This window comes from Diceros bicornis, chromosome 26 (assembly GCF_020826845.1).
Source record: "Diceros bicornis minor isolate mBicDic1 chromosome 26, mDicBic1.mat.cur, whole genome shotgun sequence".
Lineage (NCBI taxonomy): Eukaryota > Metazoa > Chordata > Mammalia > Perissodactyla > Rhinocerotidae > Diceros > Diceros bicornis.
The window spans coordinates 47,817,354-47,833,225 of NC_080765.1; the positions used below are offsets into that span (position 1 = coordinate 47,817,354).

Here is a 15,872-nt window from a genome sequence, read left to right on the forward strand (position 1 = left end):
CGCTCACACACAGCTCCCAGAGACGCGTGGCGCACGGCTGAGGGCAGCTTCGGGGAGAACGCAGGGGGCTCCCGCAGGCAGCCCTCCTGGCACTGGCCCCCCAACCCCCCCACCCCGGTCCTCTGGTCCAGGTGACAGTCTGGGCAAAGGAGACCCTCACAGTCACCAGTTTAAAGATACTCAGCCTCTGCTGTTGGCAAAGACGGAGAATTTCAAGAACCAGGCACAAAGAGGAGAGGAGACTGGGTGGACAGGCTGTTCCTTGCCTGAAGAGGCAGGCATATCCTCTGACGGCCGCCCCCAGCGAACGGCTGCCAGGCCCACGGGACACAGCACAAGTGACGGCTTTCTCCCAGGGCCTCCTGTGCAGCACTGAGAGGAAGGAGAGCCAGGGAGCAACCAGCTCCATGAGGAAGGCCTCGCCTTCTAGATACCACAGTTCAGTTCATTCCAGGCCAGAACTTTCCAGAGAGTCTGGGGATGTGACTCCAAAGAACCCTTTGTGATGCTAAAGCCTCCCTTGGAGGCTGCTCAAAGGGCACAAGCTCTCAGCTACAGGAGGAACAAGGCCTGAGGATCTACGTAAAACGTGGCGACCGCAGCTGACAACATTGTGTGGTGTAACTGAAATCTGCTGAGAGGAGAACCTAAATGTTCTCACATACAAACACACACAAAGCCTCCCTCAGAGTTGCCTACAGACTGTAATGTGATCCACGCCAAAGGGCTCTGTGCCACGTGACGCAGCTGAGGCCTCAGAAAACTGGAGTGATCTGGAAACATAACTGGACGAGAGAAACTTGGGCCAACTTTCATTCAGGTGTAAATCTTCACATTTTGACTGTGGTATGTTTAATTATATTACAGCAAATAAAACAAGTTCTCTCTCACCAATTTATGTACCCAAAGGGGACACTTTCTCACAAGCGAACGTGGGAAGACGACGGAGGGGAAGGGGCAGGGAGCAGGGCTGTGTTACCGGGGGGTGAGAAAGGCGGGCTCCCTGCAGTCATATTCCCCGTTGCAGAGGGTCTCCGGAGACAACTCCCCCTCACTGCCCTCGCCATAGTCCTCAAAATGCTCCTCACCACCTATCACCGTGACGATGGACTGGCTGTGCAGGTGGGATCTGCAGAGGCAAAAGAGAAAGGACACATTCTGACTCACGACCACGGGCAGCCCCAGACCGAGGGCGAGCCCGGTGCCCTCCAGCAGACATGTGCTGTGAGCCACATGCGTGAGGTCAAATGTTCTAGTGGCCATGTTAAAAAGAAAAGTAAATGAACAGGTGAAATCGATTTTAACAACATATTTTACTTAGCCCAACATCCTCAAAATATCTTCATTTCAAAAGCAAGATTTTTTACATTCTTTATTTCATAATAAGTCTGAAATCTGGCGTTCACTGTGCACTTCCAACACATCTCGGCTTGCACCAGCTGCACTGCAAGTGCTCAGGAGGCCCACAGGTTGGACAGTCAGCTGTAGCCGCAGACCCATGGTGAGGGCATGCACCCCCCACGCTCTTCTTCCAGGAGCAGCTGTCCTCACACCACCACTGGCCACTGTGAGCGCAAACTTCTGCTGTAGTTTAAAGCCCAGAACAGCAGCTTCCAAGCAGGGGAAGGGAAGTGTGCAAGCACCCGCCCTCTTCTGAGGGAGGTCACTGCTCCACACTCACCCTCCAGGGAGCAGGGCTGCTGGGCCAGGCCAGGCGCTCAGCACGAGGTCCTGGGGCTCAGCCGCACACACGGCTGCCGCCCTGCCCACCTGTGGTGACAGGTGCTAACAGAAAACAGCTGTGATGGCAGCCGCTCCCCTGGACCGGGGCTGGATTCAATTTGTCACCACTAATCCCCAGGAGAATCTGCCAGCAGGCGCTAGAGCTGTCCCTCTCAGAAGGAAAGGGAGCCTTGGAGAGAAGTGACCGCCCACGCGTGCCCAGAGTCGGGGATGGCACCGGGGTCTCTGTGCTCCCCCGAGGCCCACGCGGCTCAACACGCGGAGCAAGTTCTGATCTCCTGGCCACGAACAGGCATGTCTACTGAGCAGTCCTGAGGCTGCTCGGGCCAAATCACAATGTCTTCCACACACACTTTCAGGAGCAATGAAAACGTACATGCTGTTCCCTTGGTGCATTCTCAAGCCCCCACCAGAATAAACCAAGACCTCGTGACCTCGGGACACCTTACAGCTCCCCTCAGTGTTTCCAAGTCCCTGTCTGCATTCAGTCTCTCATCTGCTCACAGAGACAGGAGGAAATCACTCCTTCCAACAGTCACCGTTTAAATGCAGCTCTACACAAGAAGGCTCCATTTTCTGCTTCTTAAGATTAGCTGCTTGTTTATCAACGTGCTCAGACCCCATGAGGAAACTGCCCTCAGAGAGGAGGGTGAGTCATCGCGAGGAGACACACAGTGCTCCAGGGGCCGAGGAGCCCCTCCTGGCTGGAGGACCCACGTCTGCGTGACCCACGAGGACCAGGCCTGCTATTCCCTCAGAATAGAGCCCCCACCTCCTCTAGCTGCCTCCCCTGGGGTTGAGTTTTCCTCATGTCTGCTGGGAGAGCGATGAGGGCCACACGCATCACACTGAGGAGCCGAGGAGTCACAGAGCTGTGACTACACTGGACGGCACTTCTGTACTGAGTCGACAGAAAACCAGTGACGTCAGCTGACAATCAGCATCCTCGCCACTGGTAAGCTTTTCAAAACAGAAAATATCTCTCCAATTGGACACTAACGTGATTTCAACAAATCTTGAGGGCAAGTGTGCTATGCAGCACAACAGCGTAGTCTGAATCTTTCCTGAGAAAAATTAAGACCTCAGAATGATTTCCCAGATTTGGCATTTCTTCAACTTTCTTGGACTACTTTACTTGAATTAAATTTAATTAGAAGAATTTAGCTTATTACCTTAAAAAATACTGATAAGAAAGCAACAGGCGAAGGCGGTACTGCCAGTACCTCTGTGTCTTATCCTCACACTTCAACTGTTGTGCTGTCTTTGTCCCCATCACTACAAGGCACTTGGAGCGGCTGTCACTTCACTCTCCGTTTCCACACGTGCTGGGCTTGTGCCCCTGGAAGATGTACTTCCGGGTCCCGGCAGAGCCCAGGGGCTTGCCTGGCTCCACATGAATGCACATCCCACCTCACCTCCACCAGGAGGTCACCCCGAACGTGACAATCCGACTGAAGAAGACCCAAACACACGGAGAAATATACTACGTCCAAAGATCGGAAGACCCAATGTTGTGAAGATGTTGATTCTCCCCAAATTAGTCCATAGATCCAACACAACCCCAACCCAAATCCCAGCAGATACTATTTTCCTGAAACTAACAAGCTGATTCTAAAATTTACACAGAAATGCAAAGGGCCAAAGGGTGCCAACGCGACCTTGAAAAACAAGGCTGGAGAACTCACACCAGCAGACAGCATGATCTACGACAACGCTGGAGCAAAAGACAGCGTGTACTGACCCGAGAGTAGACAAAACAACACAGAACAGAGCACACAGTCCAGACACAGCCCATACACGTTCAGCCACCTCGTGGGACCAAGGTGACACGTGGACAGTGGAGGAAAGAGGAATCTTTTAAAAAATGAGGCTGAGTCAATTGGATATCCATATGGGAAAAATGGCTCCTATCTCACACCATACACAAAAAATCAGTTATGGAGAAACTACAGATCTGAATATGAAGGTAAAACAATAAACCTTTTAAAGGAAAGGAGAAGTAAACATAGTGATGTGAAGTAAGCAAAGATTTCTTAAACAGAACACAGAAGTGCTAACCACAAAAGGAAAATGGATAAACTGAACTATAGTAAAACTTTTAAAAACATGAGTTCCTCAAAGAGAGCACCAGGAAAGTGAAAAGATGACCTTCAGAGTTGGAAAAAGATACCTGTAATACACATACTGAACCAAAGACTCAAACCTAAAATATATAAGGAATTCCTACAAACCAATAAGAAAAAGACGGGAGAGGCCCAACCCCACCTATGGCCTGTTTATGTAGAGCTGGACGGGGACACAGCTGGGGGCACTCACTCAGGCACTGCCTCGCACCCCCACAGCAGAGCTGAGGAGTAGCCACGGAGACCACTATCTGGCCTTTTACAGAAAAAGTGTGCAGACCCCTGCAATAAACAAATGGGTAAAGGACTTCACAAAAGAGGATTTCCAAATGGGCAATAAACACAAGAAAAGGTGCTCACCCTCATTAGTCACCTGGGAAACACAAGGAAGAACTATCCCACAGGGACAGTCTACTCCACGCCCTCCAGAAAGAAACACGGGAAAGCAGACAAGACCAGGTGCTGCGAGGACGGGGGCGGGCAGAGCCCCGCAGGCGGCAGGCAGGCAGGCAGCGACCATTACCCCCTCTATCACTGAACTGCAGTAAGTGCAGTAACTTCTAAAGCAGCACGAGTGTGCTCCAGGTGCGCCTCTCCCATTCCTGGGTACAAACCAGGCCACCGGAAGACAGGTAATGTTTATAGCAGCTTTATTCAAAAAACCAAAACTGTAAACTGCCCAAATGCCCACCAACAGTAAATTAAGAAGCTGCAGCATATTCACACAATGGAATGCTCTACTAACAATGGAAGTAAACAATTTACAACTGTGCACAAAAGTACGGATGAATCTCAGCCACAACATAAAGTGAGAGCAGCGAGTGTACAGAGGATACCCCTGTATGACAACACGTAATCGGAGCCAAAACCAGGCCAAGCAAGGCTGCCGTGAGTAGCAGGGCGCCGGGGAGGGAGTGGGGGGCACTGGGTGTGGGCGCGTCTGCACCCTTAGACAGGCACTCGCATGCTGGGATGCAATACTTCAGTTCAAGAGAAAAGACCAAAAACTCTGTGAGGGCCAAACAAAAATGCAATGAAATAAAATAAGCAAAATAAAACCAAACCACTTTCAAGGCTGCTAAGCAGGGTGGCTTCCCAAGAGGCACAGGGCAAAACCACGAGCTCTCATTCAGGTCCATGTGCCCCACGGCACCTCCCGACCCTGCCCCTCCCCTCGCCAGTCCTCAGATGCATGGGCGCACCTGGGGCAGCGGGAGGGGAGACAGGAACAGGAGGCCTGGTTAGGGGTGCTGTAAAGGTTGACAGGTTCTAAGATCCTGCAGGAAGGCATTCACTGAATATCGCATCTTGCCCTGGTTTATAAGAACCGTGATGAGAAAATCCAAAAGACCGAGTTGAAGTTTTTTCTCCTACAATTTCTATCTCGACAGCCAAAGACGTTGTGCGATGTTTACAACCACGGTCATCTGCTGTCAGCAGGAGGGGCATCTCCTGACAGGGAGGTCAGCTGTGACCAGGAGACTGCTCAGGGCAGCTGGGCATGGGCTCTCCCCAGGACTGTAGGCCACACTCAGGGTCCACACCCTCCTGCAGGCCTTGTCACGATTCTAAACCACTCTCTGACACAAACCCCTCCATGAACCAAATCTGCCCGTCAGACATGTCCACACAGTGCCCCGTGCACAATACCCAGGCGTGCCGAGGCAGAGCACAGACCTGCCCGGGAACAGCAGCAGGGCGCCGTGGCCAGGCTCCTCCATGGCGTCCAGGCACTCGGAGGGCACAGCCGAGCCGCCTGCGCTGTCCGTGTCCCCTTCGGGCTGCAGCTCGGGATGCACCAGGGTGCTCGTGTCCTCGTCAGTGAAGGTCTCGCACTCGCTGTAGGTGCTCTCGGAGCCCATGTACGCGCTGTCCGTCACCTCGTTGGCCTAGGAGAGAGCACCAAGAGTCAGTCCACCACCCCCAGAAATGGCTACATCCGCGTGGCGTGTGGGAAAGTAAACGCACTGCTGTGGGCGTGGAAACGACCATGCGGGGGAGAGCTTTCACGTCCCTGCTATAGGGAGAAGTCCCTGCTGTATTTCTAAGCAGAAACGTTAGCTTACAAAACAATTCAATGTTAAAAAAAATGAAAAACAGGCACATGTCCAAGAGCAGAAAAAACTATTCGAGTAATTTTTAGTTAGTTACATAAATATACCTAAAACAGATACAAAGCATCCCAACATCTTATAATAAATCCCAGTAGAACCACCCATTTTTGGCTTCCAACATTGGAATTATTTGTATCCAAAGAATTAACATTCAACAGTGTAAGAATATGCCTTTTTAAATTAAAAAGTCACCATCAATATCTGTTATACATGTTCAGGCTATTGCTTTGAAATTCCATTACATGGTCTAAACTCAAAATGCTAATTAATCAATTATTTAACCAATCAATTATGTTCACTGGTGAAATGTCTCCTTGCCCACTAAACATCTTTGCTTTCACTCTTATGGACCTGGCACCTAGCAGAGAGCCTAGCATACAGTAGACAGCAAATATTTGTGGGTTGTATAAACGAAACTAAAGAATCATTAAACAGGCCATTTTCAACTTATAATCTCAACTTTAATTAAAATGCAATTGCATTGGTTAGGAAAAGGAGCCGACACTTCAAGTTCAAAAGATTCTGGGGTTAACAATTTGCAAACAAGTAAGATTTCAGAAAAGTAGCTGGAGAGAGGTGCCCTTTGTACTCTGGTTCTGGCAACAGAAGGGGTGGGCAGTGTGCTCAGACGCACTGCAGTAACAAAAGTCACCAGTCCACGGCTAACCTGGAGGGCGACCAGAGGGCCTTGCCCGGCTGCACCCGAGGCTCCTTGCCTGAACCCGTGGGAGCTTGGTGTGGCCAATGACAGGCCCAGGGTCCATCGTCGGTCCACGTGTGACCCTGGACACATGACTCAACCACTCCGAGCCCTGTCACCTCATTTGTAAAAGAGGAGTGTAGATGCTGTTCTCACCAGGTCGCAACCATATGGGATCAAGAGAGACCACACAGGCAGGTGAGAAACAGAAACTGACAGACCGGGGGTTCCCGTGCCACTGGAGAGCGGGGGCTGCTTGTGCAGCCAGAATGCAATAGGGAACGGCGTGAGATGGACCTACTGCCGGTGCTCAGTGCCAGTATTTAGAACGGGAAAGGTATTTAGATAAGGAAAAACCCGATCTTCCTTGAATCTAAGGTAACTAAGAAATTCATAAAAAGTGTTCACTTCAAAATGTGAAACCAGAAAGTCACCTGAAGAGGCACCCGCTCTAGCTCTACTCATCGTCACTGAGCAGGCGTCTCCCTCCACGGGCGCAGGGCTGGCACACTGCTCAACCTGAGGGCAGCACGGGCAGCAACGGGCTCTCTAGCCAGGCAGACGCAGTCCGTCAGGAGCTGGGCCCGTGGGGGAAGCACCACAGAGCTCACAAAATCCACAAGCATTCCTGCCGTCCTCTGAGGGGTGGCACCACACACTCACTCGGGGGTGCCGCCTGAGAGTCAACCAGGGCCCTGGGAAAGCCCCCACACTTCCAACAACCACAGACCAGACTGGCTATTCGGGATTTAGCCGAAAACTCCTAAAAGAACACTGCTCCTCATCTGCAGGACCCACCTCAATCTCTCAGTCCTCAGACCCAAGGATTCAGGCAGGGCCCACATACCCCAATCCGAGCAGGGCCATCAAGGGCCCCCAGACATGGACTGGGGACCCTCTGAGATAGTTTCCTGTAGGGAACAGATCTTGACTCTTGAGATCGGCTTTTAAAAAGCCAACCAACTGGCACTTCGGACAGATGCAGGATGCTCCTCTCCGGCCAGCACGGACCCCGTGCCCTCGACCGGCAGCTCAGCATTTGTAAGAGCAAATCAACTCAGCGCCGAGCTGAGTGTTTCTCCCCAAGGAAGGAAAGGAGATCCGGGCACTTGGGCCTGTTCATTTCACCCACAAGGAGCTCCCATCAATCGCGTGGCTGAGGCTGGGGCTGCAACCCAAACCCTCCTTGGAGCCTGGACAGGATGGTTCAGGACGGAAGGAACTCCCCGCTGACAAGGGGAGAGTGAGGTAGACAGTGAGCAGACCCGAAGGCCGCAGTCAGGGCACTCCCACACTCCATCCTGGGCAACTCACTCAGGTTGTAAACAGACAGCAGGGCGAATGCCCCCCACCTTCAACCCCTCTTTCTAAAGCAAACCTGCACCGATGGAGAGTCCTACAGAGATGAACAGTTTCCCACTTCACAAAAGGCTATATGTTTGCACTTACTCCTTAATCTGCCCCAAACTATAAACAAATGGGGTCGAGGAGGTCCCGTCCCCACAGCACTGCTACAAACACTCAGACACCCTGGTGGGGTACGGGGCAGTAAAATCCTCTTACCTGGAGCTTCGTAGTGGCCTGTGGGTGCACAAAGTAGCCCCAAGGGGACAGGGGACCAATCGGCTCAGTGAAGGGGACCGGGGACCAATCGGCTCAGTGAAGGGGACCCAGGACGAAGCCCAGGTGGGCAGAGTGGGCCAAGAGGACAGGGACGGTCATTACAGGGGGCTGCCCCACCAGCTCACAACAAACGTCAGCTTTTATTGGTCACGGCGGCCGAGAATAAATGTCAGCAGGCCAGGCAGTTTGCCAGGGCAGGTGGGTAAATAGCTGCCTTTCAAGAGAGGCAAAAAATCATCTTAGAGCATGGTGCAAGCTCACCACAGTCTACGGACAGACAGAGGGACAGCTCACAGAGCATGGCGCACGCTCACCACACTCTATGGACAGACACAGAGCATGGTGCACGCTCACCACAGTCTATGGACAGACACAGAGACAGCTCACAGAGCATGGCACATGCTCACCACAGTCTATGGACAGACACAGGGACAGCTCACAGAGCGTGGCACTCGCTCACCATAGTCTACGGACAGACCCAGGGACAGCTCACAGAGCATGGCACTCGCTCACCATGGTCTACGGACAGACAGAGGGACAGCTCACAGAGCGTGGCGCACGCTCACCACGGTCTACGGACAGACAGAGGGACAGCTCACAGAGCGTGGCGCACGCTCACCACGGTCTACGGACAGACAGAGGGACAGCTCACAGAGCGTGGCGCACGCTCACCACGGTCTACGGACAGGCACAGGGACAGCTCACAGAACGTGGCGCACGCTCACCACGGTCTACGGACAGGCACAGGGACAGCTCACAGAACGTGGCGCACGCTCACCACGGTCTACGGACAGGCACAGGGACAGCCACAGAGCATGGTGCAGGCTCACCACGGTCTATGGACAGACACAGGAATAGCTCACAGAGCATGGTGCACGCTCATCCATTGTCTACTGGACAGAAACAAGAATAGCTCATAGACATGCCGCATGGGTTCATATCTGCCACCAGACAGGACCAAGCTTTGCCCAGAAGCCCAGGAGTCTTGCTACCCACTTTTAAAATGTTTATAAATGACACACATGAAATGAACTTGCTGAAAATCTAAGCGCATGTTAGAATACTTCCCCATGTGTTAATGTTACCTTCACCATTCACCAAAGGATCACTAGTGCACAGACAAGGAAGTCCGTGTTCAGAGCCATCAGAGTGGAACTCAGGTGTGGCCAACCCTGCCCAGGGTCCCTACTGTCCAGGTCGTGGTCTCTCTGAGGGAAATCGACTGCTGGAAACGATGTGAGCCCATGTCCCGCTCGGTGCAGCCTCCTCTTACCCTCAGACGCTAGCCCAGGCAGCCTCTGCACCCCGGCTCCAGGAAGGGCGTGCTCTTGGAGATGGCCTCCCCATAGTATCGGAAGTGTGGGCACTTCCGCCCAGGCCAGTGACTGGCTTCTCTCAATTGACAACAACGCAGCCTTCCTTCTTGCTAGTCCTGCCGGGGTTTCTGCAAAACCTGCGTGTTCACCTGAAGGTACATCTCTGTCATGGAGAAAGTTTAACCTGCTCCCAGACACGCTCCATTAAACCTTCTGCTGTGCTGGCCAGGGAGGGGGCAAAGTTCAGAAAGTGTCCTCGCTGAGTCGTTAACAAGCAGTTAGTCAGATCTCAAAACAAATGGCTTTTGTTCTTGACTTTCTAACCTTTCTGATAAAGAGTTTGCACAAAACGTATTTCCCCGCCACTGTATGAAGGCAGCTCTTTTCTCTAGATGCCGGGAGTGGGAAAAGGAGGGAGGAACAGAGAAGGCACAGCAGGGACACTTCTTATCCTCCCTGTTTGTGCCTGATCTCTCCGTGACTTTCCCATAGCCCTTCCAGAAATCCTGATAAATGTGCACACTCCATCCTCTGCCTCGCTCAGATTCTCAGACGAGGAGCTTCTTCCCATTCCCATGAATGTCAGCGACAAACCTTAATTCACCCCCCACCTTCTCCCCTTCTCAAAATGCCACATCGGTAACTTTCTTCTGGGAGTTCTGTTACAAGCTAGAGCCAAAGAGCTTGGGAAACTGGGAGCTAGGGGCTGCGGAGGCATCCCCTGCAGGAGGAGGACCCGGGAGCTCCCAGGCCCCCGAGGCATCTCCTGCAGGAGAAGGACCTGGGAGCAGCAGTCCATCCTAGTTAACCACCCAGGGTGCCCCTGACCAACACTGTCATGTGCCCAGCCAGAAAATCAATAAAGAGCTTACTTATCTCCGAAGATCACCAGCACAGGATCTCCAAATGTGATATTTGGATTTAATGCACGTATTCTCCACTCATATATTTATTGGACTTTTTAGGATTACATGACGTGCAAGCTTTTTTAAAAAAAGAGCAATCTTTCTATAAGTTTCACAGTACCTACTTCCACTCCTCTAAAAATTACAAATTACATCTAAAAACCCTAAAAAGCATAAAAAAGACATGGAGGAACTTTAAATGCATATTACTAAGCAAAAGAAGCCAGTCAGCAAGGGTCACACACTGTATGATTCCAACCACATGACATTCTGAAAAAGACAAAATATGGAGACAGTAAAAAGGTCAGTGGCCGCCGCGTGCTACTGGGGCGGAAGGGGAGAATTAGGGGAGCACAGAGGGTTTTAGGGCAGTGAAACCATTCTGTATGATACCACAATGGTGGATACATGTCCTACACATTTGTCAGAACCCAGAGAAAGTACACCACCAAGAGGGAACCCTAATGTCAACTGTGGACGCTAGTTAACAATAAAGTATCAATACTGGTTCATCAGTTATAACAAATGTACCATCACCTAATGCAAGATGTTCACGATGGGAAACCTGTGCGAGTGCGTGTGGGAGGAGTGTAATGGGAACTCGCACTATCTGCTCCATTTTCTGTAAACCTAAAACTGCTAAAATATAAAGTTTATTAAATTTTTTTAAAGTAACAAAAAAACTTAAAAAGAAATGTTTCCTCCATTCTGAAAAAAACTAGGATCCAGAAACTTGAGAAGCACTCCTTTCACACTCTGAAATGCCAAGGTCCCACCGTGCCTCCCGAAGCCAGCAAAACCCGGTGGCCGAGCACCAGGGGCGGCAGGGCCATACTCCTGTGGGCTGCGGGGTCAACCGGCACAGAGGACAGGCGGGGACAGGGTGGGACAGCACCCCCACCCACTCAACCCAGGCTTCAGGAGGCAGCCCCGCATCAGTGGCTCTCACCCTTTCGACCAAATGGGCCCTTTAAGTACAAACCGTGTTGATGCCTCTTTATCTCCTGAACAACAAAACTCTGTATTCAATTCCTAGGGCTGCCATATCAAATTACCATAACCTGGGGGGCTTAAAACAACAGAGACGTACATCAGGGTGTCAGCAGAGTTGAGGCTCCAGGGGAGGGTTCTTCCTGCCTCGTCCAGCTTCTGGGGGCTCCAGGCAGTCCTGGGCTTGTGGCTGTGTCACTCCAGCCTCTGCTCCATCCTCACATCACCTTCTGCCCTGTGTGTCATCTCCCTTCTCTTCTAAGGACACTTGTCACTGGATTTAGGGCCCACTCTACCCAGCAAGATCTCATCTTGAGATCCTTAATTACATCTGCAAAGATCCTTTCTCCAAATAAGGTCACGTTCACAGGTCTCAGGTAGACATATCTTTTAGGGGACCACCGTTCAACCCATGACACCTACCTACACATAAAACATAAAATAATTGATGTAATGCCCTAACAGAAATATAAGAGGAATAAAACAAAAGACACGGATGATACAGCGTGTGTGCTGGTAGGTAACTGTGCAGGCCTGACTGCTGGGAGACGTGATAAAGGGCCTGATGCTCACCACTACGTAAGTGATGCGGCCCGGCCCTGCTGCTGGGAACACGATTCCCTAGACGCTCCGAACAAGAAAAGAAGGATCTGCCCCTGACCTAGCTGCATTCCTGGAAAACTCAAGGTCAGTCAAAAGGCACAGGGCCTTCCACGCCTCGCTGTGAAGGGAACTGGGCCATCTCAGCCACAAAAGCAGCCTCTTCACCATCATGGGGGAAGCTGACATGTCAGAGTCCTGCACACCCCAGGCCCCTGCCTAGCCACACTGTCTGCAACCAGCACGAGTCCCAGCTGGGCACCTGGCCTCCACACACCAGGACCGAGCCTGCACTCCCGGGCCACACACAGGATGAACACACCGACCTCAGCCGAAGAGGGTACGCAAGGTGGGGTGGGCCCTGCCCTAGGGGGCTCAGGCCTGCTGGCACTTTGCGACAAAGCTGTGACGGGTGAATGCTCCCAGGTGGCCTGGGGTCTGTGCCGGCAGAAGCGACAGACAGTCAGGACGTGAACCTCCGTTATGTGAGGGGTGACAGATACCCAGGGCAGCTTCTCAGAGCAGGGACATGAGACACCAAAGAAAAGCGGTGGAATCCTGGGGTGCATTAGCGCTCAGCTCAGGAACTTTCAGAAGCTATGCTGTGCAGCCCTTCAGTTGACAAAGGAGCCAAGGCTCAGAGGACTGAAGTGTGGGGCCTCAGGCCCAACCCTGCTCCCTGAGCCCCTCGCTGGGCAACGGAGAGCTGAGGGCTAGCAGTCCCCACCGCCTTCCCAACGGCTCTTCAACGCTCAGGGTGATGAGTGTCTTTTTAAAGAAGAAAAAATCCCAGATCCAGCCACATGGCCTCTCCTGGCATCTGCCCCCCAGCTGTGGGACGCAGTTACAGTAGCCTGTCTTCTGTGGCTGTGTGCCCAGACCTTCTCCCTGCCACGGCAGAGGACAAAACACCCACAATTAGGGCGACACATGTAACTATAGCAACCCCAGCTTCATCTGGGGGCAGGGGATGGAGGATGGTAAGGTGTCAGTCAAACAAACGTCCCCAGACCTAGAAAATGGTTTGAAATTTGATAAAACAAAGACTACGTGTCCCCTACTTTGGCCTTGCTTGGCAGCCTGGCAGAAGGTGACAGCAACGCCATCAGAGAGCCCTAACTGACAGCCCGTCCCTCTGCGGACAACAGGCCCCGAGGGGGGTCTCCTGCCAGCAGCCTTGGGTGCATAGCCCATGGACCAGCCATGTCAGCCGCCTGCCACAGCCACAAGCCCGCACCAGCGTGCACGCTGGAGAGTAAGCCCTGCCCTTCCCTTCAAGCCACCTTCTATAGAAACAGCTCTGGGGACACTAAGTGACACAGGACTCAGAGCGCATAAAGGAAGAGGTGTAACGTCCGATTCCCTCAGCTCTCCCGTGAAAACCGCTTGACAACCACTTGCCTCAAAGGTAACAAAGTCGTCAAACTCGTCGGGGCAGGCTGGCGGCTCCTCGTCCTGGGCAGGCGCCACGCAGAGCTGGCCATCGGAACCTGCGGAGAGAAGACCCAGGCTCAGCAGGTAACCCAGACCTTCCCCAGAGAGGCCAAGGGAGGGGTGATCGCAAGTGGGCCCCAGATGGCCGTGGGAAACCCCGGGGAAGAAAGCAGCAGGGGTAGATCGGAAGGCGGGTCCCCGTTGCAACAGCGCTCAGGGCTCTGGGGGGGGGGGTGTGGAGGTCGAACCATCAAGTGTGTGTTTCTTAGAAGAGCTGGACAGCACTGTAAAAGGAAAAGAGCGAGACACCAAGCTCTGGGACGCAGCTGACGGCTTTAGGAAATATCAGGTACCAGACGCAATTTTTAAAAAAAATTTGTGTCTGTTTAGAGAGGTGTAGGTATGATGAAATAATACCAAAATAACAACATCTGTCCTTGGTGCTAGACTAACGGGCAGTTTTATTTTCTTTTTTTGCTTAACTTTATCTTCTACAGTGTATGTTTTATTTTATAATAAGAAAACATTTAAAGGAAAATCTGTCTTCTCATGATGGACAGACTGCAGTTCTGAGGACAGCAGCAGAGACACCACTTCTCAAACATGACCCATCTCCACAGCAGCAGCCCTCCTTCTGCAGGGAGAGGCCCCAACACCCGGTCTCCAGCAGTATTCGGGAACAACACGTTCAAAAGTGCACGCAGGTGATGAAGACGCTTATGTTTCCCGGTGTTGTCTCACTACTCTGATACCGTCATATAATAAGAAGTATGTATTTGGTCTTCGTCCCGGTTCCTGGCACAGAGCTCCTAAAACCCTGGGAATTTCCTGACGTGAGAGGAGCGTCTGTTGTTATTCCTAACCAGCCCCTTTCAGCCTGACCGGGGTTTACACTAACAGGTGACTCTGGGAGGAGGAGGAGGCTTGTTGCCAGGTGAACTGACCACGTGATTTGACAGTTGGAACTTTCAGCCCCACCCCTGACCTTTGACCCCTGGGGAGGGGAGAGGCTGCAGACTGAGCTAATCACCCATGGCAAACGACTTAATCGATCCTGCCTGCGTAAGGGAGCCTCCATAAAAGCCAGAATGAGAGGGTCTGGAGAGCTTCTGGGTTAGTGGACAATCCACATGCTAGGAGGCTGGCGCATCCCAAACTCCATGGGGACAGAAGCTCCTGTGTTCTGGAGCCTTCCAGACCTCTTCATTTGGGTCTTCATGTGTAGCCTTTATAATGTCCTTTATAATACACCGGTACAGTGAGCAAAGTGTTTCCCTGGGTTCTGTGAGCCATTTGAGCAAATTATCAAACCTGAGGAGGGGTCATGGGAACCTCGACTTGTAGTCAAGTGTGGTGACCGGGGCCCTGAGGTGGGCTCTGTGCTGACTCTGGCAGCTGGTGGCAGAACCAATTAAATCATACAACACCCACGTGGTGTCCGCAGAGAACTGAGAACCGGCTGGTGAGGAAAACCCGCACACGGCGTGTCAGAGCGTGGTGAGCAGAAAACGGACCACAGCAGTAATTACTTATCTGAAGTACACCAGGTACCTCATGTCAGTCCTCACTCACGTCATTGAGTGTTACGTCATCTAACGTAACCTCAATCACCTATTTAAAAAGTGGAGTGGAGTCTTTCAGAGCCAAACGGGACAGCAAGCCTCCCTGGACGCTCCTGGGAAAAGCACTTTGAAATGGTCAGTGCTGGTTTCCTCGTCCAGACAACACTCTCCTTTGGCATCTGCACACGTGGGGAAAATGCTGCCCTCTGCTGCCCAGCACCCCCCACCAGTTTCTGAACGGTCAGTGGTCTGAAGTCACCACGACAGCCTGGGTAACAGGGGAGGAAGTATGGACGCTGAAGGACCCTCCCACAGAGAAGAGCAGGACACGAAGAGCAGGACACGCAGCTGCCCTGTCTCTAGAGAGCTCTCTCGGCTCAAACAGAACAACAGGGCTTCCCCTGGACAACGGTGCCAATCCAAACCCTCAGGAACCAGCTATTACCAGGAGCCTTTGCAAACTCAACACCGCTTGCCTTTTGCTCTAAGAATCGTAGGTGCTTTCATTGCTGTTGTTTTCTATTGTTTTCCCCAGGAGTGTGGCTAAGAGTCTCAGACTGTGGCAGGAGTGAATGAGCCTCAGTGCGGCAGGCTGGACCCAGCACGGACAGCACTGGCCTTCGGACCTGGCACTCAATGCCCACTGCATGAGCGGGCAGCCCTGGAACGCCTACTGGGGAGGTCCGGGCCTTGGATGCAGAGGAACCACAGCAGAACCCTGTGTGCTCTTCCTGACGGGGAGAGGGCTGCTGGGGACAGCTT

At 52.3% G+C, this 15,872-nt stretch overlaps 1 protein-coding gene across 5 annotated transcripts in view; it reads right to left on the bottom strand.

Moving 5' to 3' along the window:
• The window catches only part of RAB11FIP3 (RAB11 family interacting protein 3), a 90,378-nt gene that overhangs the window by 21,417 nt on the left and 53,089 nt on the right, over positions 1 to 15,872 (bottom strand). For 4 of the 5 annotated variants that reach the window (XM_058570489.1, XM_058570485.1, XM_058570487.1 and 1 more), the window contains exons 3-5: positions 13,516 to 13,604; positions 5,544 to 5,755; positions 980 to 1,129 (exon numbers count right to left, since the gene is read on the bottom strand). In XM_058570489.1, coding sequence (XP_058426472.1) covers positions 980 to 1,129; positions 5,544 to 5,755; positions 13,516 to 13,604 — 451 coding nt within the window. The remainder of the gene's footprint in view (positions 1 to 979; positions 1,130 to 5,543; positions 5,756 to 13,515; positions 13,605 to 15,872) is intronic. The other variant, XM_058570488.1, reaches the window with a different exon arrangement.